At 41.1% G+C, this 24,731-nt stretch overlaps 1 protein-coding gene across 2 annotated transcripts in view; it reads left to right on the top strand.

Annotated features, from left to right (window-relative positions):
- EPHA6 (EPH receptor A6) overlaps window positions 1-24,731 on the top strand; it is a 1,141,406-nt gene that overhangs the window by 592,272 nt on the left and 524,403 nt on the right. For both annotated transcript variants that reach the window (XM_040338721.1, XM_040338722.1), the window contains exon 5: window positions 9,811-10,146. In XM_040338721.1, coding sequence (XP_040194655.1) covers window positions 9,811-10,146 — 336 coding nt within the window. The remainder of the gene's footprint in view (window positions 1-9,810; window positions 10,147-24,731) is intronic.

Below are 24,731 nucleotides of genomic sequence, written 5' to 3'. Positions count from 1 at the left end.
AAATAAGGGGGGGGGGGCTGGGCGGATTCTGCACCTCAGAAGGTTTTTTTTACCTTAATGCATAGATCAGCCTTAACATTAAGATTACTGACAGTTATGTGAATAACATTGATTATCTAGTCAGGGTGCCCAAGCTGACCCATGTCAACAGCTAACAGCGCTTACAATGTGCAGGTGAGCATCAGATCTGGATCACAAGACATGGGAAGAAGGTGGCTTGGTCTGATCAATCACATTTTCTTATACATAATGTGGATGGCCAGCAGAGGCAGTGTGATGCTTTAGACAATATTCTGCTTGGAAACCTTGGGTCCTGCCATCATGTGGATGTTACTTTGACCCTTACCACCTATGGCAATGGCTTCTTTTAGCAGGATAACTCTCCCTGCCACACTGCAAACATGATTCAAGAATGCTTTGGGGAACACAACAATGAGGTACAGATTGTTAACCTAGTCTCTAAATTCTTCACATCTCAATCCAGTTGAGCATCTATGTGATGTGCTGGAAAAACAAGTCCAATCCATGGAGTCCCCAACTCTCAGCTAACATGTCTTAAAGATTTGCTACTAATAGCTTGGTGCCAGATATCACGGTGTACCTTCAGAGGTCTGGTGGCATCCATGCTTCACTGTGTCAGGGCTGTTTTGGCAGCAAAAGGGAGACCTACTCAATATTGGGTGGGTGGTCATAATGTTATGGCTGATTGGTGTAAATAAATATTTTCGTTAAGACTGCAAGTATAGTTCTAGGCCCATTTTCATGGTTTCCCTCATCTCTTTACAAACTGTTAAAATCAACAACTAAATTTGATCTTTATATGAAGTTATATGGCTCACAGACTTGACTTGTCCAATATCGGCCAGCTCTGCCTGAAGTTTTCATCAGACAAAGGAATGCCTCAAGATGCTATGTTGTCCAATGGGATCTTTACTTGTAAAATAAAGATTATATACATTAAGTAATAAACAGGCATACTGTAAAACAACTATTCACTAACATATTAACCTAAAAAGGTAACTGAATCAAAACAGACCCTAAAGCCCTGTACACACGGCCGGGATTCCCGTCAGGAAAAAAACGTTGTTTTTCCTGACAAGATTCCTGGCAAGATTTTCTTGCCGGCCGAGTGTACACACCATTCAAAAGAACCGCCGCTCTTTTGAATGGCACAAACGTGGTGACGTCATCGACTACGACGAGCATGCGCTCGTCACATTCAATGTCGCCGCCATCTTGCTTCACCCTACCTATGCCTTGGAAGCTACCGCAAATGCGTCAAAGTCATTTAGAGCATGCACGGGTTTCCATGGAGAGGCAAGTATACACACGCTCGGGTTTCTCGGCAGGAAAACACTGCTAAAAATCACAACGAGAAAATAGAGAGCAGGTTCTCTATTTTTCTCATCGAGATTCTGGGCAGTTTTCTTGACGAGAAACCTAAAAGCCTCATACACACGCACGGTGTACTCGGCAAGAAAGCTCTGCCAGCAGTTTTCTTGCTGTTTCTGGCTGATAAAACCGTGCGTGTGTACGAGGCCTTAGTCATCATGGTTTTTCTTTATCTTTACAGACCTCCGTAGTTTAAGTTTAAAGTATATATAAAGCCTTACAATCAGTTTATTTTGTTTGCTCTATTTTGGCCTATTAAATATACAATTGAAAGTGTTTTGTTTGAGAAGTACAAAAAAATTGCTAAAATCAACCATCCAATTTTACATAAAAGTATACAAATTCCAATGGCATAAAAACAATAGGTGTACAAAAAAATTACAGCCATGAAAGTCCAATATGTGAACAACTATTCACCACCAACAGTTAGTCAGTGTACTGCTCACCTAACAATTAATTGGAAAAAACACACACATCTATCTTGATTCACACATTGGACTTTCATGGCTGTAATTTAATTGTACACCTATTGTTTTTATGCCATTGGAATTTGTATACGTTTATGTAATATTGGAAGGTTGATTTTAGCACATTATTACTTTATTACTTTATTAATTCAGCACTATATGGTGATATCAGTACACTTTTGAAATAGTTGCGGCTTTAATCATTTATTTATCTTTTTAAATTTTAACATTTTTGGTTCACATCAGCGCTTAAGTACACAGGGCCAGATCCACAGCCAGCGGGCTTAACTTAAAAAAAATTCTACCTAAGTGCCCGATCCACAAAGCACTTACCTAGAAATTTTCGGCTGTGTAACTTAAATGTGTCCGGCGCAAGGCGTGCCCAATCTAATGGGGCGAGTCCCATTTAAATTAGGCGCGCTCCCGCGCCGGACGTACTGCGCATGCTCCCGACGCGATTTTCCCAACGTGCTTTGCGCGAAGTTACGTTACGCCGAGTTTTGTGAATCGCGCCGGGGAAAAAAAGTTGCGTCGGGAAAAAAAAGAGATGCGGCGGGAATAAAAAAATAAAAAAAAAAATTTAACAGCGTCGCGGGAAAGAAGGGTCTACTTTTACATGGTGTACTAACTTTACACTTTGTAAAAGTAGCCCTAATTTTGCGTTTGCAAACTAACAACTTAAGGAGACTTCACGAAGGGAAACCGCTTCGTGGATCTCCGTAAGTGCCAATTTGCATACCCGACGCGGAATTTCGACGAGAAATGCCCCCAGCGGCGGCCGAGGTACTGCATCCTAAGATCCGACAGTGTAAAACTATTACACCTGCCGGATCTTAGGAATATCTATGCGTAACTGATTCTGTGCATCAGTCGCATAGATAGAAACAGGGATACGACGGTGTATCAGTAGATACGCCGGCGTATCCCTTTTGTGGATCTGGCCCACAATTTTTACAAAAAAATAGCTGTTGATCCTGCCCGAAAGCTTATGAGCAAATATCATCCTGTGCTGTACTGCTCTGCTGCACTCTTATCAATTCCTTTGTTATCTTTATGGACTGCAGAACACCTCCCCTCTATGTTATGGAGAAAGGTAGGTGTTCGTTAGTACTGTCCTAGGGTAACAACACTGCTCCTCCATAGATACAGAACAATGTGTGAGTGTTGTCACCATAGGACACGTTGTGTTTTACTGGCATGCTCAACAGATAAAAATAAAAGGTTAAAAAAGAAAAAAGAAATTCAACACAATACCACATCTGAGGCCTCGTACACACGACCAGTTTCCTCGGCAGAATTCAGCTTCCGACCGAGTTTCTGGCTGAATTCTGCCGAGAAACCCGGCCGTGTGTACACTTTCGGCCGAGGAAGCCGACGAGGAGCTCGGCGAGGAAATAGAGAACATGTTCTCTATTTCCTCGTTGTTCTATGGGAGCTCTCGCCCCGCCGAGCTCCTCGGCGGCTTCAGTGCTGAACTGGCCGAGGAACTCGATGTGTTTGGCACGTCGAGTTCCTCGGCCGTGTGTACGAGGCCTAAGAGCTGGTAAGACGCAATATATTATGCCGCCTCTCCATTGTCTGGTGCTGACAGGTGCTCTTGGAAAAAGATACATACTTAATTATTGTAACATTTTCACATACCTTCTATACAACAATTAATTTCTCATGATTTTTTTCGCTGTCCTCTTTAATTTATCACCATACACATTATAAAGTGTGAGAAATTACACAGAATGTGGAACACATTTTAATTACTTAGTTAATCAACACATTTCACTTTTGTCACCATCCAAGCTGATATTACTGACTGATGATTACACTGGACTTCATTAATAAAGTCATTTTAGTTCCCACTTTCGACATTAATCTGATAAACAGTTAAAACACATTTTTGCTTATATTCTCAGTGTCATGCTTGGTGAATTACATTTTGTGCAGCTACTGTCAAGGCTGTTCAACACATTAAATTCTATTTGGCTGCATAGTATGGATTCAGATCTCTCTGATTAATACCGATCAGCCGAGGCTTCAAGCTTTAGCATGACAAGATGTCTTTATTAGTAAAGATTGTTCACTGCATCAACAGAACTAAAAGACCTTAGTACAGTATGCAGAATAACAGTATGTAGGTAGACATAAAGGGCCTGATAAATGGGCCCTAACGGGCAATTCAGCAACTCAGACATCTGCCAAAATAGCTAGTGTATGCATATAATATTATTTGTAAGGCAATGTGAATCTCGGCTGGCTTCTCTGTATAATTTGGCTCCCTAAAAGGACCCTGACAGGACACAAATATAAAAGCTGCCATTTAATGTTTATTTAAAGCGGTTGTATACCTGGGGCCAGATTCAGAAAGATCAGCGGATCTTTCTGCTGGCGTAATGTAACTCATTTACGTTACGCCGCCGCAAGTTTTTCAGGCAAGTGCTGTATTCACAAAGCACTTGCCTGTAAAGTTGCGGCGGCGTAGCGTAAATCCACCCGGCGGAATTCAAATTCGGCGGGTAGGGGGCGTGTATCATTTAAATGATGCGCGTCCCCACGCCGAACAAACTGCGCATTCGCCGGCCGCAACTGAATCCCAGTGCGCATGCTCCAAATGACGTCGGCAACTCGTCATGCTTGCGTCGTGAACATAAATTACGTCCAGCCGTATTCGCGAATGACTTACGCAAACAACGTAAAAAATTCAAAACTCGCCGCGGAAACGACGGCCATACTTAACATTAGCTACCCCTCATATAGCAGGGGTAACTATACGCCGGAAAAAGCCTAACGCAAACGACGTAAAAAAAAGGCGCCGGGCGGTCATTCGTTTCTGAATCGGCGTAACTCCTCATTTGCATATTCCTCACGTAAACAAACGGAAGCGCCACCTAGCAGCCAGCGTGAGATTGCAGCCTAAGATCCGACGGTGTAAGTCACTTACACCTGTCGGATTTTAGGGATATCTATGCATAACCTGATTTTATGAATCAGGCGCATAGATACGACCGCCGGACTCAGAGATACGACGGCGTATCAGGGGATACGCCGGCGTATCTCTTTTCTGAATCCGGCCCCTGCACTCTAAAAAAACAAAACAAAACCCTGCAAGGCAAAGGCATATAGGTGCAGCACATACTAGCTCATTATGAAATACTTACCTCAGAACGAAGCCCCCATATTGGGTCCCGGTCCACGCCAAGGGAGCTGACATCTTGTCCTCTGTGTGTCTTTCAGGTTCATGGCTCCGGCGCTGTGAGTGGCCAGAGGTGCGATGACATCACAGGAGTTTTCTTCCCGGCAAGGTCCGGCAGCGTCTGCCGGTCCTTCTGCCGGGCATTCAGAGCGCATACACCGCTGACGTCAGCTGCTGCAAGCAAAGGGAATATCTCCTGAACCGTACAGGTTTAGAAGATATTAATTGTACCTACAGGTAAGCCTTATTATAAGATTGCCTGTAGGTAAAAGTGTCAAATCTGGGTATACAACCGCTTTAAAGGTGCATTCAGCTATAACCTTGCTTTGCTGCTTATTGCGTCACTGATCAAGAATAAGCATGCAGCCAGTGAAGTATTGAGCCATTTGAAATGTGAATGCTTGGTATAGATAGAGGGATGCCCATTTGGATTGGCTACCTGAGCTGCAAAAATTGAACTAGCCCACTGCAATGAAAAATTAAATCTACTAACAAGCTCAATGCAATGAATAGGCTATTGATGGGTGGTCTTTCTACCCAATAGAGACATTTGGAAGATAGGATAATAATAATAATGGGTGTGATTTCTGTTGCCTTTATATCCTGATCTACTATTTTAACAGGCAGGTTTCACTAAACGTAATCTCGGATAATGCATTTTAGCTCAGTAATCATCAGTTTAAATTGTCCATATTAGTAAAAAGTTTGCTTAATTAAAAAAAATCTAATATCTGTCTGACATATACAGTATACTGTATGTTCACTGGTGGTTTTAACCCTAAAGCCCTGTAAACACGCTCGGAATTTCCGATGGAAAAAGTCTGACAGACTTTTTCCATCGGGAATTCCAACCATCGGAGTAATTCAATCGGAAATTCTGATGAATTCCATCGGAGTTTAGATAGAGATCATGTTCTCTTTTACTCCGATGGAATTCCGTAGGAATTCCGATGTGATTTTAGTCGGACAAAGGTCTGATCGTGTGTACAGGCATTTACTGGAGTCCTTTCAAATATGGTCTGATTCTTCTATAAGAGCCAAGACATGCAGCCATGGTATCGCTCTCCTTCATCCTACAGCTCTTCTGTAACCTCCTGAAGGCACTCTTTTGGGAAGTATGTTCGCCCCGATTTAAAAAGTTGAATGGATATTCACCTTTAAGTATGTTTTTGATAATAAATTCAATGTAAATTTGTTGCACTTTTAATTTGATTTTCCAATCTGGTTTATGAAGCATGTAAGCCTCTAATTGTGTACATGTTTAAAAGGTTATAGAGGTACCATCATCCTAAATTGGATATTAGGGAAGAGTAACTAGGGGTGACCCCTAGAGAACCCCCAGTAGGACGATTAATGGACTATCTATTATTGAACAAAAATTGTAAAAATATATACATTTAATTTGTACAAAATTGTTAAAAATACACAAATGCACAATGTATGATAAAACAGCAATTCATGTCCGCTGTGAGGGAGCCCCAGTGGCATCCCTACCTTGACTGCCATCTGGGCTCTGGTCTCTCCTGGGTAAGCATTCAGTGACACTATTCCCCTCACTATGATTTTTTGATACATTGGTAAAATGAAATGTTGGCTTTGTTGTAGATGATACTATATATAACACCTCCTGAAGAAGCGGCCTCTGCAGAGAAACATGTTGAGGATATACAATACATTGTGATTCATATTCCTTCAGCATTCGGCTGAGGCTACTATGTGACCAGTCAGACATGTTTGTATAACTTACTGTCTGTTGAGGTAATCATGAATTGCTGTTTTATCACACATCCTACATCTATGCCATTGTAACAATTTTGTACAAATAAAATGTATGTATTTTTAATATTTTTGTTCAAATAATTGGGTACTGATATAGTCTATTACTCTTCCAGTCTGGATTATGTATCTAGCAAACCAAAACAAACAAATTACCACAGAACTTTGTAAGATACGCTTAAGGATTAAAACATTTTTTTTTAATTAAATAAACATCATAAAAGCTCACAGTAATATATAAAGATTTTTCATAAATAAATATGCATGTGCTTATGAACTGTTACATAGGTTTTCCACATCACAATAGGTTGATAACACATTGGTTCTTGCACAATTCTCTTGGCACGTTTCGAGAAGTCAGTGCTCGCTTCATCAGGAGATGTGTGAACACATGAATGTCTGCAAGGGAGAAACCAAGTCATTCAAAAAAGGGGGAAGGGGAGACACCACACACAGTATACTTACAGGTACACTAATGTAACACACAACACAAACTTGGCAATGGTCCTAATACAGAGTAAGTGTGGTAACAATGTACCAACTGGTCCACATAGTCCTGGAACATGCCAACCAAAGTACCTGTATTTGCCGGTGCATAAGGCGACCAGGCGTATAAGACGACCCCCTAATTTTACAGTTGTTTAACCTCCCTGGCGGTATGATTCTTTCAGAAAAAAGGTGCTGAAAGCGGTACCATTATTTGCAAGGAAATTTGGCGTTTTATACTGTAGGCCTGTAATTCTTAGGAATAACTCACTGAAATCTGACCAAACAAGAGTCTAGTAGGCATCCCGGGTATGAATTTTTTTTTAAAACAAAATTATAAATTATTATATAATAAATAATTATAAATAATTATAACAAATAATAATAATATAAAAATAAAAATTATTCAATAATGTAATCAACTCAAAATCACTGAAATTTGCTCAGTTGCAGAATTGTCGCTGTCATTACTTTTATTTTTTTATGACGAATTTCCCCACAAATCGCTATCGCACAATTCTGCAAGTGATTATAATTTATTATCGCTGTTTTCTAGCTGCTCTAAAACCATTTTTGACATAAAGGGACACTTTTGGTTGTTATGGACAATCTACAGTTTGCAGGCAGAAAGAACAGTTTTTATTATATAAAAGTACATGTAGGGCACTGGGCAGACCACTAGGGACAAAGGGTGTGTGTGTTTTTTACATACAGTACTGTAATCTATAAGATTACAGTATACTGTATACTGTGTGTAATGTGTTTGTTTAACTTTTTGAATTTGGCGCTGTTCTCCGCTCCTGTGCGTCGTAACGTCGCATGGAACGGAGATTGGCGGCACACAGAGGCACTGTGTGAATCGAGCGAGGTCCCGCTCGCTCACACAGCGCGGTGGCATCGCTGGATCCAGGGACAAGGTAAGTAAACACTGCCTGTGGATCCAGCGAGGCGAGCCCAAGTTTGACTCAGGGTTACCGATAGTAGACAAAAAATCTCACCCCGAGTCAGACTCGGGAACACCGCTCAGGAGGTTAGGAAGATTTTTTGCCTGTACTCACCGTAAAAGACGACCCCCCTTCCGAGGCTTCCGAGGCTTCATATTTCTTCCTTCTGGAGTCATATTCTTCTTCCCTCTTGCTGGAGCCAATCACAGCGAGCAATGTATTCTAATAATGAATACAAAGCCTGCTTGGATTGGCAGAGGCTGTAACATCATCAGCCCATGCTCTGACTCTCAAAGCCAATCCGAGCAGGCTACTGTATGTAGCCTGCTCGGATTGGCAGAGGTTGTTACTCCAATCCAAGCAGGCTCCGTATTCATTTGAATACCTTTCTCACCGGGATTGGCTAAGCGGTATATACTGTATGTAGCCAAAGCTACATACAGTATTACCGCACATCCAGCAGGCATCCGAGCAGCTGACCCGGCGTATAAGATGACCCCTGCTTTTTGGCCAGTTTTTTTTTAAGTGTAAAAGGTAGTCTTATACTCCAGCAAATACAGTAGATCACAGAGACCCAAAAGGGAAGGGAGCAGCATGATGGCAACATTTAACAATTGCACAGTTCTTTCTTGACTGAGCAAACTGACACAGTAAGCTCTGGAAGGATCAGATTCACTGTATTTGATGAGAGTTCAGAATGTATAGCTGATCCCTTATGTTCAAACATCAGATATTACTGAAGAACTACATTACGTAACTTTAGGTCTCATTTACAAAAGTATTAACAGGCGTGAAGCAAGACAGAGTGAAAGAGAGAGATACACCTATGTTCCCCTACAGACTTGTAATTGTGATTGGATGTTTGAAGTGCCAACAGGTGTACTTTACGTCTTGTCACATTATCACATACTAGTCAGTACTAGGAATGTCAGATCTGACATTTTTCAACAAGGCAAAGGACAATATGACATATGAAACCTTATGCAAAAAAGGATAAAAATAACTAGGATTATGTGGCTTAAATTTATTTTTGCTTTAAATATGTTATACATGCATTTGGAGGTCAGATGCGGGTTGACTAAAACCAGAGGCAAAATGATTATTTCTTCTTACAACAGAATTCTAGAATGCCAAATGATAACACGCCTTTGAGGTTGTCTTTCTCCATTAAGAAAGCAGCACCTGTTGTATTCCACCTTTGATCTTTTATCTAAATGGTGTGGGATTATTTTGTATTGCTTGCCTTGGCTACTTTTCAGTTGCAAAATAGATGAGATGTTAAGGAGACATGAATTTTTAACACATTTTAAATTAAATCATTAGATTTCTAGAGCTAAATGCAATTTCATAAGGGTCTGAAGTAAGTGCTCTTGGCAGTGCTTGCAACGTCCCAGTAGGTGGCTGATTACTAACTAAGACTTGATTATTGGAGGAATGATTGCTTCATAGACTGCAACTGGGAAATCAAGCTATGTGCCCGAAACAAGTGCACGGAGGTGGGATGTCACCCAGATTGATCTCATTTGTTATTTTCTCTATTGTTTTTTTTTTTGGCTTGCAGAACCTCCTTCAGCTCCAAGAAATGTCAATTTCAACATAAATGAAACGGCTCTTTATCTGGAGTGGAGTCCGCCTTTCGACACCGGTGGCAGAAAGGACCTTGTCTACAATGTGATCTGCAAAAAATGTGGAGCAGACATCAACCAATGTGAACTTTGTGGTGGAGGAATTCGATTTGTACCTCAACATTCTGGCCTGGTCAATGCCTCTGTCATCGTCCTAGACTTTTTATCTCATGTCAACTATACATTTGAAGTTGAGGCAGTCAATGGAGTTACCGAGCTGAGTTTGTCTGCCAGACAGTACACATCTATCACCATCACAACGGATCAGGAAGGTAGGTTTACCATCTATTCTGAAGATTTCGTTTTTATGTCTTAAGACAAACAAAAATATGAAAATAAAGGGAATTGGTTTTCAATTTTCTTGCCTTCCATATGTTATACCTTTTTTACTTTCTTTGGGATCAGCTGTAAAGATGATCGATCTGGCTGCTTGGTAGCAGGTAAAATATGATACCGAGTACTTACCTGAAGATTTCCTCATCTTAAGAACAGAAGCAATGGACAAACCCCAACCAAGGAATTGGATACAAATGTAAAATTACAGTAAAACCTTGGTTTGAGAGTAACTTGGTTTGAGAGCATTTTGCAAGACAAGCTCATTTTTTTAATAAATTTTGACTTGATATACAAGCGATGTCTTGAGATACAAGTAGTGTCATGTCACAACTGAGTATAAAAGAGAAGAGAGGTGCCTCTAAGTGTAGCATCATGGTTACATTTAATGATGGTACAAAATCTAACAACATATTGCTTCACTTAGATGCGCCTCTCTTCTCTTTTATACTCTGTAGCTCCTGCTGGATTTTGCTTCTAATCCCCTTGTGGAGGCTTCCGTTTGTGGATTGAGATTTTATGGTTACACAATTTATCACATTGCTATAATCTTTTTATATGGACTATAAACTGAAGGACTTATGAAGAAATACTTGTGGAACAAATTATTTGAATTTCAATTATTTCTTATGGGGAAATTTGGATTACAAGCATGTTTCCGGAATTAATTATGCTCGCAATCCAATGTTTTACTGTGAGGCCTCGTACACACGACCAGCAAGAAACTTGCTGGGAGAAATATTTTGCAGAGGAAACCGGTCGTGTGTACATTTTCGTCGAGGAAACTGACGAGAAACTTGACGAGCCAAAAAGAGAGCATGTTCTCTATTTCCTTGACGGGAATGGAGAAAATTGGCTTGTCGAGTTTCTCGACAGCCTAACAAGGAACTCGACGAGAAAAACGATGTGTTTCGCCCGTCGAGTTTCTCGGTCGTGTGTACGAGGCCTGACTGTAAACTCCCTTAAAGATGGTGGAATCTGGTTAACAAACTTTTTAGTATTTATATACAATTGTGTTGTTTGAAAGAGTAGGGGTTCCATGACATGCTTCAGAAATGTAATCTTGCAATTTAAAATACTTATTTAATATAGCTTTTCAAATAACTTTTACATGCTGCAGTAGTGCCATGTAATGCTATTGTGTATTTCCAACAAGTGTGTTAGCTTGAAGGGCACACTCTAGCCCCAATCTGTCTGTATTCAAGGACCAGGCCTGCAGCCATAGGATGCACACAAGCCTGGTTAAGGAAATGCATATACTGTATCATTTCCTATCTCCCAAGTATGTAAAGGTCTTAAATAGACTGCAATCCTAAATTTACAATCATTTCCCACCTTTAAATTAGAGCGAGATTTCTTCAGAATGATAGATTATGAAAGAATTGTGTGGGCTGTAGAGTTTGTAAACTGATTAGACTAGCATAGGTCTTGGTGTTAAGAATCCAATTTGGAGAAGCAGAGATTTGGCATGCAAATGCACTATTTTTTTACTCTTCAGGTGAATGTGGTCTTTAGTGTATGAAACTTTTTTTTGCTTGTTGTCTTAGTGTGATGTTGTGCAAAACAGATATGGTTGTACTTTGTGCCATTTTGTTGGAAAGCGATGAAACACAATGTAAATAAAAAAAAAGTAATTTGGGATATAAGGGTGAAGCAAATAGCTGAATTGCATTTAAAACGTTTTCGAGTTCTTGGAATGTCAAACACGGTTTGAAAGACTTACCTGTGTCTCACTTTTATGTACCTGTATTTAAAACAGACATAATATGGTTAAAATCCGGCATAGCGAGACTATATTATAAGCAAATCTTTTGTCAGTTTTTATAAATAAACCCCTAAAGCCCCTTTTGCACCTTTCTGATCTGGTTTGCATGTTGCATGTTAACATGTGTTACGTTGCACGCATTTTTGTGCAATAATTTGAATGGGCTGCCAACACACTAGAGCCAACCAAAATCCATATCAGCACTACTTTCCCTGCACAGCATACAACAGCACAGGTGCATTGTATTAGTGCGTTAGGTTGCTATTTAAAATTAATAGCACCACAATTCATGCAAGCTTGGGTTACCATGCATTGCAATAAACCTGTAGTAAAGTCCGCTTGGTGGTTTTTACCTACAGGTGAGCTTATAATAAGGCTTACCTGTAGGCAACATGTATATCTTCTAAACGTGCACAGTTTGGGAGATATTCACTCTATATGCATTAAAATAAAAATATCCTTGTTAAAAAAAGAGATTAAGGGATGGTGGGTTATTGGCTTTTAGCTGAATGCACATCTACACTTAAAGTGGTTGTAAATCCTTCCATATACCCAGTGAAGTCACTGGACTCAAGTGATACAGAGAGGGGTTGATTTACTAAAACTGAAGAGTGCAAAATCTGGTGCACCTCTACAGAAATCAATCAACTTCTAGGTTTTATTGTCAAGCTGAACAAGTTGAAGTTATAAGCTGATTGGCTACCATTTACAGTTGCACCAGATTTTGTACTTTCCTGTTTTAGGAAATCAACCCCAGAGATTAAACAAATCTTCCTACATATGTTGGACCCATGTATTTGCAATCTTCGCTTCTCTACATCAATTCAAAGTGCAGAATTTATACAGCTTGTCTGAATGGTCAGAAAGCAGGGGGCGGGAAGCTGAAGTTACATTCTGCAGAGCTCAGTGAGGAGAGGTCTGAGAGGTAATTAGAGGGAAGGGACGCACACCCTTCAGACAGCACACAGGAAAAGAGCTGAGACTGTCAATCAGCTGGTGCTCTCTCCCCTGTCACCTTTTTTCTTTTGGTGTCAGCAAAAATTGTCAGAAGTGATTATTGCCGATAGCAGAGGAAAGAGGCAGCAGACAGAAATTACACATAGTGCTCTTAATTGAGACAAGTACACACTATATAGGGATATGCTTTGTTCATATTTCATGTCTGAGGTTTACAAACACTTTAAAGAAAATAGATAACACAGTGAAGCTGTAAATGCAAGGAGCACAAAAGATTTGTAGAACCTAGTCTGTCTTGGTATTTATTCTGGTAGACATAGAGAGAAGACCATGAGAAAGTACAATTCTATTCCAGGCCCTGTTCCTCTATAGGGGCTGACCTGATTTCTTAGCCAGTCATCTATGTGCAATAAGAAATGGAAGAATTGAAAACTGCGCTTATAGAGACAGCTAAGTTACCAAAAAAAAAAAAATGTACCGCATTTATCGGCGTATAACACGCACAGGCGTATAACACGCACCCTAACTTTAAGAGGGAAATTTCAGGAAAAACACTTTCCACAGCCCCCTGCGTATAACACGCAGGCACAGTTTACCCTCTATTATCAGGGTAAAAAAGTGAGTGTTATACGCCAATAAATACAGTATATAAAATAATGTGGCGCTCATAATGGTGAAAATCCTAAAAAAACATATATGTATATGGACCTCGGTTTCCCAAGGTATGTGAAAACAAATTACATGAACAACAAAAAAGGTAGATGAGTAAAAAATAAGTTAAAACATATATATAAATTAAAACATTAAAAAATTATATCATATATTGAAAACTTAAAAACATTACTGAGCAAAATCAAATGAGGGTTACTCAAAGTTCATGAGCGAACATCACATGATAGTCCCTCGTGAAGAATAAGTACTGAACACTGATTATCCACCATTTATTGTAAATTCATCTTAACAGTAGCATAATAGATTTACCTATATAGGGCCAGATTCAGAGAGAACTTACGCCAACGTATCTGTTGGTACACCGTGTAAGTTCTAGGATGCGCTGTCGTATATATATGCGTCTTATTCTCAATGCAAGATACACCTGAATTTCGGCTTGATCCGACCGACGTAAGTCTCCTACGCCGTCGTATCTTGGGTGCATATTTACTCTGGCCGCTAGGGGCACTTCCGTTGATTTACGCGTCGAATATGTAAATGAGCAAGATACGCCGATTTACGAATGTACTTACGCCCGTCGCAGTAATCTACGCTGTTTACGTAAGGCGTACGTCCGGCGTAAGTTTACCCCTCATAAAGCAGGGGTAAGTCATGTTAAGGTTTGGACGTCGGAACAGCCGTCGTATTTTACGTAGTTTACGTAAGTCGTACGTGAATGGGGCCGGGGCGTAGGTTACGTTCTGAGCATGCGCACGCATGCACCGTTCGTACGGCCATTCATTTACATGGGGTCACAATTCATTTTAATACAACACGCCCACTACCTGCCTACTTTGAATTAGGCGGGCTTACGCCGGCCTATTTACGTTACACTGGCGTAAATATGGGAGCAAGTGCTTTGTGAATTCTCAGCTTGCCTCTCAATGTTACGTCGGCGTAGTGCATATGAGATGCACAACTGCCCGCTCAACGATACGCCGAGCTACCTGAATCTGGCCCATAGTGTATAAGGTAGTTTGGGTCGCAAAATAAATGTCCATATCAAAGAGTAGTTGAGTGTTGAGGGGTCACAATTAAACATTGGTTTGGTTAAATGGTCAAGTGCTTTAACCACTTCAATACCGGGCACTTTCCCCCCTTTCATGCCCATGACAATTTTTCAGCTTTCACCACTGTTGCACTTTGAATGACAATTGTGCGGTCATGCAACACTGTACCCAAAATAAATATAATTTTCTTCCCACAAACAGAGCTTTCTTTTGGTGGTATTTGATCACCTCTGCAGTTTTTATTTTTTGCGCTATAAACAAAAAAAGACTGTACATTTTGAAAAAAAAAACTGATGGGCACTGATAGGTGGCACTGATAGGCGGCACTGATGGGCACTGATAGGTGGCACTTAATAGTCAGCACTGATATGGAGCTACTGACAGGCATGACTGAGTGGCATCTGAAGGGCACTGACAGGCATTACTGATGGGGCACTGATTGTCACTTTTATGGGCACTTATTGGCACTGTTGTGGGCACTGATTGCCACTTTTATGAGCACTGGCAGGCCTTTATTATGGGGCACAGGCTGGCAGGTGATGATCATTAATTGCAAGCTGATGGGAACATCTGATGGGGGCTGCACTGATAATTAATGTCCTGGTTATTAGCGCAGACCCCCCTCTGACAGAGAGAGCTGCCGATCGACTCTTCTTGTCAGCTTGAACTGAGGAAAGCCATTTACCATCACTTCCTGGTTCACGCCATGATCAGCTGTGATTGGCCACAGCTGATCACATGGTATGAAGCCTCTGTCAGAGGTTTCATACCACGATTGGAGTTGCAGTGTGTCAGACTGACACACAGCACCTCTGATTGCTGCGCTTCGGCTTTTTATCCTGATCACATCATAGGATGTCCGATCAAGATAACTAAACCACTTTGCCATCATCATATTGCTATATGGCGGGCGGCAAGAGGTTAAAGTAAATGTAAACCCTAATCGGATGATGTTTTTTTACGTTTTTCAGAACCTGAAAAATTATGTGAAGCCCACACACGATCATTTTAAATGACGTTTTTGAAAAAATCATGATCGTGTGTACGCGGCATTAGTGCTGCTGAATTTCCTACAACCAATTCCTCTCTCTCGCTGCACTGCAGAAATGGTTCCATTGCATTTTTTCAGGGTGGGCTTCATGACAGTCGCATGCCTGTGTAATGTGGGTTAAACAAAATCTTTGTAGTCTTCAATGGAAACCCATGTGACAATTAGGAAACAGAACATTGTCACTCCACACCAGGAAGTGTCAGAACGAGGACCTTCAAAGTATAGCTCCCAACTTTTTGAGATGGGAATGAGGGACACCTATCACCAAAAGTATGCAGGCGTAGGACACACCCCATTGCCACGCCCCCTTAAAGTGCCTTTTTTACCACTTCTACTCCTTTATATTGGCTTTTGGAATTTACAAATGCAGCAATTTAGAAATCAGATTAAAGGTTTGCCCCTGGAAAACACTTTTTGATAGTTACAAAGTAAATTTTGATACAACTATATAGATCCGACCAAAATTAGGGACAAATGAGGAGGAAAGAGGGACATTGCTCCAAATCGGGGACAGTCCCTCAAAATCGGGGACAGTTGGGAGCTATGTCAAAGCCAAATCACCAGGTACTATTTTAATAAAAGCTGAAGATTTAAAAATATTGAAAACTACGTATGAAAATACAATTTATAGAGTATATGAAATTTTAGTGACTGGGTTCATATATATTTTAATAGGGCTGAGAACTATTGATGTACTCCACAAGCTCCATTTTTCTCTTCCAGCAAGATACCCTTGCCAAAGCTTCCACTTCCTCCCTACGGTTATAAAATGAAAATAGGGTGTCATGCTCCCTCTCTGGCGGGTTTGTCAAAAAGTAAAATAAAATAGTAACTCTAAAATCCTGCAGAGAGTAAGACATCCTCCTAAGAGGCTCCCCGATGTGCGAAAGTGAAGTAAAGCATTATAAGAGGAAAACTGAACCTGAAATGGAATAAAAATCATTATTGTCCTTCCCCTACCGGAATATCAGTTTTTCAATAGCAGCCAGTATAAGATTTTTGTACAGACTTTTTCTTATTATTTGAAGACTGCGGGGTTAGAAAAATCTGAGATTGAGATAGCATCATTTTAATGATAATAAGGGATATCCTTCCCTTCTAATGAGAATCTGCTAAACTGCCTAAACCATCTGGGAAGAAGAAATAGAGGTATTCTCGAAGTTACCTAAAATACTTTATTTTTATTTTTTGATAGAAGATGTGAATGTACATCTAGCAGCATCCCCAGCTATCTCATGGGAAAAGAAGAAATCATTCTTAACAAAGCAGAACTTTACCTATAACAGCTTGATGAAAAATAATGTTCTTTAGCAAGGAACATAGGGCCAAATCCTCAGCCAGCGGGCGTAACGTAATTTTTCCTATTTAAGTTACACCGCCGCAAAATTTCTACCTAAGTGCCCGATCCACAAAGCACTTACCTAGAAATTTTGAGCGGTGTAACTTAAATCCGGCCGGCGCAAGGCGTTCCTCTTCTCCAGGGGGCGATTCCCATTTAAATGAGGCGCGCTCCCGCGCCGGCCGTACTGCGCATGCTCGTGACGTCATTTTCCCGACGTGCATAGCGCGAAATTACGTTACGTCGGGCTTTGTGGATTGCGACGGGACAATAAAGTTGCGTCGGGTAAATATAAAGATACGGCGCCAAAAAAAAAGTTAAAATTAAAAAAAAAAACGTCGCTAGCAAGAAAGGTCTGTTTTTACAAGGTGTAAACAGTTTACACCTTGTAAAAGCAGCCCTAATTTTGCGTTTGCAAAATAAAACTTACGGAGAAAAAACGTAGCTTCATGGACCTCCGTAAGTCCTAATTTGCATACCCAAGGCGGCATTTCGATGCAAAATGGCCCCAGCGGCGGATGCGGTACTGCATCCTAAGATCCGACAGTGTAATTCAATTACACATGTCGGATCTTCGTCCTAACTATGGGAAACTGATTCTGTGGATCAGTTCCATAGTTAGGACCAGGGATACGACGGAGTAACAGCAGTTACTCCGTCGTATCTCTTTTGAGGATTAGGCCCATACATTCCACATTAATAATTATGCTACCAAAATTAGTGTGTGCTGTACATTGCCTCCAGCATTGTTCCTGCTTCTTGCTGGAGGCTGCCATTTTGCTGAAGTCCAGAGCCCCTGAACAGCAGTAAATCATGAAGCAGAACTAAACCCATCCATTTAACGGTTTAAATAAACAGTTACATTCCTGGAATGCCAGGATTGCTAACTGTCACATTTGCTTGTGTCCTCAACCAAACTGTCAAACCATCAAATGGCTGGTGTCATAACCGATCACATGTGCTGCACCATGGCAGTTGCAGTTTAAACAGAAGCAGATTCCTTGGCTGTAAAGGACAGGAGGGTTTAATTCTGCTTTAAAGTGGATGTAAACCCTCACATATACCCAGTGAAGCGAACAGCCTCAGTTGATATTCAGGGATAAAACAAATCTCCTTACATAAGTTTTACATGTACAGTATCTCACAAAAGTGAGTACACCCCTCACATTTTTGTAAATATTTTATTATATCTTTTCATGTGACAACATTGAAGAAATTACACTTTCCTACAATGTAAAGTAGTGAGTGTACAGCTTGTATAATAGAGTAAAATCACTGGCAACAAAAGTGAGTACACCCCTAAGTGCTTATAACACTAGGCCTTCTTCCCTTATCTGAAATTGATAAAATAAGATAATGAAAAATCATACCTTACCCCTGGCTTCTGTACTTTTGGGCGAACAGTTTGAGCTGAGCAAAAGTTTACCTGTTCCCTGAACACCTGATTTTTCAGGATGCTCAGCGGGATGTTCAATCATTGAGCTCCCCCACAATGCACTGTGTGCTGCACAATGCATCCTAAGCCCTGATTGGGCAAAGCTTAGTCATCAGCTGTCAATGGGCTTCCCACTCTGACAGCTGAATGAAAAAAAAAAAAAACATTGCCGGCAATAGAAAAATTTGAAAAAAAGCCCTTTGGGTCTGGTATGGATTTTAAGGGGAACCCCATGGCAATTTTTTTTTTTAAATGGCGTAAGGTCCCCCCCTAAATCCATACAAGACTTTTATCCAAGCATGCAGCCCAGGCCAGGAAAGCGGGGACGAGCGAGCACCCCCCTCCCCCTTAAACCATACCAGGCCCCATGTTCTGAAAATAGAGGGGTACTGCTCCAGAGCACCTTTTTACCATGTTAAAGGGGATCAATGGCCTCTTCCCCACAACCCTGGGCTGTGGTATGTAAATGAGCATGAGGTACATAGTACCCCTACCCCTTCACCAATAAAGTGTCAAAAAGAAATAAAAGGACACAGAATTTTTGACAGTTCCTTTATTAAAAATAAAAAAAAGATGTCTCTCGATGTAGATCTTATGTCAATCACGCCACCGCCGGACCCTTGAAAAAAAATGCTCTGTCCGTGACGAAGGCTAGCCACCATCTGCCTGCTCTGCCATCTGACAGTTCTTAAATAGGTAAGGGGCTCGACCACCTGTTGACATCATATGGTGGCACCACCCCATGTGACATCACCAACCCAGCATGTACCGATCAGTGATGTCACACGTGGGCAGTACCACCAGGTGATGTCAACAGGTAATACGCAGTCTCATCTCCTGGGCTGGCATTGGACAACTGTTTTGTCTATCAAAGGAGGCGGGACTTTGTATTTAAGAGGCTGCAGAGTAAATAGGAGATAATCCTGTACTGTATGTAATCTGTTGGTGCTCGTCCCGGCCCCTCCCTGTGCCCTCCAAGGCTGCAGATGGGCATAGATCAGGTTGCACTAATGGCAATAGTGAGGATGCATTCATGTCAATGGTGAGGCTGCATTCAGGGGCTACATTCATAGCAATGTTGAGGCTGCATTCATGGCAATGGTGAGGCTGCAGATGGGAACTTCCCTCCTGAAGGTGTGTGTTATACGCGATAAATACGGTATATCCAAATAACACGCCAAAGCTCAGCTCTTCAACACACACAGCCACAATGGCAAGAGAGTTCTTGTTGGGCAGTGTATTTGTTCATTTGCATTTAATTTTAATGGTTCAAAGAATGTCAGGCAAAACGGTTGGCCCTCACGCATGTTCACTTCATAAAATCTGGCCCTCCTTGAAAAAAGTTTGGACACCCCTGGTTTAGACTGTCAAATACAGTACAAGCGTACAAAAACAAAAGGTTTAAGGTAAGATGCATAATTAAGGACCACATATGAGGCATAAAAGACTGCTGAAGTTACTAAAGAGGAGCAAACAAGTTATTATAATGCTACTAATGGTCTTTGGATACAGGGGAGGTTGTAGCCCATGTGAAGAAGGAGTTTTTTCAGCCTGTTTGGAGCCTTGGGCTGTTGGTCACTTTGCCCCGCCAATACTAGCTCTGATAACAGAAGCAAAATAGTGGCTTATTATTATTTATTCTTATTAATACATTATTTGTTTATTATATACAAATTGGGCATCTGGAACATCTCTACATTGTTTCTAGACAAAGTGTATGGGATTTTATATAGCAGAAGTTTGCAGGCCCTCACAACCCCTTTAGGAGGTGTATGTAAAGTGACATCTTTGGAGAGCTTCATGCAGCTAGGAGCGAATAGTATATTTATTGTAGGTATTTTTATAGTGTTAACAATTAACATAGTACTATAAATTCATATCAGTTCCTGCCCTCAAGGAGCTTACAATCTAAAGTCCCTACCCCCATGCATTCATACAGATACGTAGGTACACTAGGGCCGACTTAAAGGGGAGTTCCAGGTGTTTTTAATGTTTATAAAAAAGTGTAGCTGCTGGCTTTTAATAAACATGCACTCACCTGCTCCATGGTCCAGCAACGCGCTGGCAGGAGCTCTGCTCCTCTTCCCCCCTCTCCGGCCGGCGTCCTCATTGCTAGTGTGGGCACCCGGCCGTGACAGGTTTCGGCTTCACGGCTGGGCACTCACTGCACATGCGCGAGCGGCGCTGCGCACTGTGATTGGTCAGGCGATCGCCTGGAACCTGTCACGTGTCCCAGGCGATCACTTACAGGAAGGGGCCGCCAAAAGGCGATATGACGTATCGCCTTAGTGGTCCCTGGGCGGAAGGAAGATGTGGGACAGGATGTCCCACTCCTCCTGAAGACCTCACTTCCCCCCCCCCCCAAAAAAAAGATTACATGCCAAATGTGGCATGTAAGGGGGCAAGGAGTGGATTAAGCGGAAGTTTCACTTTTGGGTGGAACTCCGCTTTAACTTCTAGCATATCTTTGGAGTGTGAGAAGGAAACTTCATAAGTACAGGAAAGAACAAGCATGCTCCATGCAGATAATGTCCTGCTTGGAATTTTAACTGAGGACCCCAGTGCTGCAAGGTAGAAGTGCTAACCACTAAGCCACTGTGCTACCTGGAAACTGGAATAATGTCACTGGATAACCCTAAAGGTGTCATTATTTGAAATGGCAGTAGCAATTACATCACCAGACCTGCCTTATTACCTAAATGTTGGCTGCTTTATCTCCATACATATATTTAGTTTTGTGCATCAGTAGCACATTTCTGAATTAGTCAAGTCTAGACTGCCCATTCTGGCACTTGTCAAAAGGAAAACCATATCTGAGAGGCTGTATCCTATGTGCTTCTGTAAAATGGGACATTTCCTCACAGCCTGTGCTCTGTTCCATACTTTGCCCTAAATGCTGTAATTAGTAGACTGGGGAGCAAACATATACACATTAGTACGCAGTTGGACTATATGGCAATTGCTCGCACAGCTAAGTGTGAGCTGGTAACAATTATACACCAGAGCTACTTTTTAGCTCTGGTCTGTCAGTGATACCGGTCATGTTTAGTGAGGTGAAAGCATTTCCTGTTCATGTGTTTGTAGGATGAGGCCATGCAGCAAATAAGATCACAATAGGTTGTCAAGTACATCAAAGTTAATATTGTGCGGATAATTGAGAACTTCAACCCGCGGCCACAAATTACTGCAGCTCTTTCCTGTCTGAGCAGATACTTTGTTGTAGCTGATTCTGCTTTGTATGCATCTCTACCCCTCTTCTGTCTTCCTGTAGAGGCCACCAAGCCAACTAAAGGTGCTGACATAATGTCCTGACATTATAATAAAGGAAAAGTGCTAGTCTGGTTCAGTAGCTCCTCGTACCTCTACTTATAGCCTATTTTACCACTGTATTTATTTTATTATCTGCAGCTGTGCACATGATGCCGAATTGCAGAATTGTTTATCTGAAATTATTAAATATGCTCTGCTTTATTTTTTGCTTTGGTCATCACAGTCTTTGCAGGGGGAGATATTAGAAATTCATAGAGAGTTTTTTCATGGCATCCTTGAATGTTGTTTTTTTTTTTTAGCAATTCTGATAAAGTTCTCCTGAAATATCCAACACTCACCTTCATGTTTTTTTAAAAATGTGATTTTTTTTATCTTAATTTTTCTTTATTGTTTTCCAAAAAATAGACATATCTACAGATTTATATGTTTACATAGCTATAGTTTACATTGTCTGGTGCAGTTACATTGTATTTCTACATATAGCCAAGCATATTTCATTTAAATTCCTTAATTTACCCCATCCCTTCCCTCTCTTCTCCCCCCCTCCCACCCTCCCTATTAATATTATAAATTTATTTATAAAAAAATTTAGGCAGATATCTTGGTCTAAATTGTCTTTTGTTTGGTTGACAGGGGGTAAAAAAAGAGTAAATTAAGAAAGAGCGCGAAAAGAGAGATAAAAAACACAAAAAAGGAAAAAGGGTCTAATCTCAAAGACCTGGAAAGGGAATCCAGCGTATCCAAAACTGGAGAGAGCGCTATTAGATTAATTTATCCTTGTCATTCGGTTTTATCATCTACTGGGGTAAGAGGGGGTTTGTGATCCCCCTATAGAGACTATCTCTCTACAGATATTCCCATTTCTGTCAGCCAAGGCTCCCACACTCTTCTAAACCTGTTGTAATTTCCTTGCTTAATAAAGGCCACCCTCTCGCACCAAATCAGAGCATTGATGTTTTCAACCCAGTTCTCAACTGTTGGAGGAGCATGCGCTTGCCACCTCTGTGCTATTAGCTTCCGAGCTTGGAAGAGGCACCTAAGCACGCTTTCCAGTGCTCCTGCAGGGATTCTATGTTCTTCCGTGTCCCCTAGTAGGCAAGTTCTGGCCTCCGGCTCTAAAGAGGTCTTAAAGATCTTATTAATCCTATTTATCACTTCTATCCAATATCTAAAAAGCTTGGGGCATCTCCAGAACATGTGGATAAAATCTCCAGTTGCTTTGCATCTGGGGCATTCATCATTTGCATTCCAGCCTAATACAAACATTTTTTTAGGGGTGTAATAGACCCTGTGCAGTAGAAATAGATGGGACAATCTCTGCGCAGGGGCAATTGACACCAATGTTCCTCTCTGTAAGATTTGGTTCCACTAAAAATGTGATTACATGTGCCATCCGCATGCACAATCTTTTCTGTGCCCCCACACAGTTCTAATTCTAGTGTTTAGAGGGAGTATCTGGTCACTGTCCAGTCTGTTATATTTTTTCACAATTTTCACAACAAAAAAAAAAAGACTTAAGTTGGCCATAGCTGTATCGAAATTTGACTGGTTCAGAAGGACCTGGCCGAATTTCGATCCGTCTATGAGCAGACGGGTTGTACCGAAGTCGATCCATCAATCGACTTGAGTAAAACCAGCCTGTTGTGTTTTGTTTTTCCACCAGATCACTGCCAGCAGCTATAGCAGCCAGCAGTAATTATGTTTTGCCAGTAGAGCACAAAAGCATTAAGAGAGGTATAACCTGTGGTTGAAGGAAAGAAAATGTATTAGTGCTTGGCCTGCTTTAGATAAATTTTAGTCTCATAATCTGACTTTGGGTACAAATTACAGATTAAGTACAGATTAATTGCATTTAGGTGTCGCACAGGAAAAGTGTATTTAACACCCATTGCAATAATACTGATGAACCTTTCCTCTGAAGGAGGTCCTATGTGATCTTAAATAATTCCAAGGAGCTGATGACAATTACGGTAAGGTACCCCTCTCAAGCCCTGAGTACTGTAAAGGTAGAACCCTAGCTAGGAAACCCCCCTCACTTAATTGAGTTCATCCTTTCTCAACCAGTCCCGTGAAATCCTAGGGTTTCTTCTGAGGTTGCAAGGGGTTCCTTGAGCAGTGAGCAATGGCAAATAGATTTCCCCCCTACACTAACCAGCAATGCAAGAGCGCACTTTTAACACTGACCACTAACATCAGGGGCCACTTTCATTTTTACTGTCTATATTTCCTTTCTGTTTTTATTACTCATTTAAATTCAAGATTATTGCTAAAAATGTTGTAGTACGAAGCAGGAGGATTTTAAAAATATTTGCCCAGGCTGTCAGATATGCTAGGTATGCCACATTATGTATTCTTATATTTAAATTGTTTAGCGATCACGCTAATGTGCTGTGAACTGTAGGTATAATTTTTTTAGCAAGGGTCCCCCAAGACCTGACATTTCTTTTAAGGGTCCTTGCAAGGTATAAGGGTCCTTTGACGCAGTGATGTCAATTCCATTCAGCAGATTCCCATTCAGAAAAGATTCCCTGCAAATTTGAAGACAAATGTGAAAGTGCTCATTCATTTCTTTGTCTGCATTTTGATAGCAGGTGCTGGCAGACCTGTGATGGCTGTATGGGTGGCCATATGTAAATTCAGGGCTTTTTTTCAGGGGGAACTTGGTGGAACTCAGTTCTACCACCTCTGGCTCAGACCATTTGGTGCCTGCTCATCACAATCACTTGTAAACACAGAAGTCTGGTTTCTGTGTTTACACGTGACAGCTCTGCACTCTGTATATAATGCAATCCTAGTATTAAATGCCCCTTTAAGACCCTCCTACTGTTTTCGTGAAATTTGACTGAACACACCTGCTATTTGATGTGATTTGGAGGGTGTGTGTAGGGGGAGGGGTTTTGTGAGTCTGTAGTTAAGTTCCAGCACCTATTGTTTGAGAAAAAAAGCCCTGTGTAAATGCAATCATGTCTGTTTACATTGGGTTACC

Source organism: Rana temporaria, chromosome 2 (genome assembly GCF_905171775.1).
Source record: "Rana temporaria chromosome 2, aRanTem1.1, whole genome shotgun sequence".
Taxonomy (NCBI): Eukaryota; Metazoa; Chordata; class Amphibia; order Anura; family Ranidae; genus Rana; species Rana temporaria.
The sequence above is the reverse complement of the archived record's forward strand: the minus strand, read 5'-3'. Positions and strand labels throughout refer to the sequence as shown.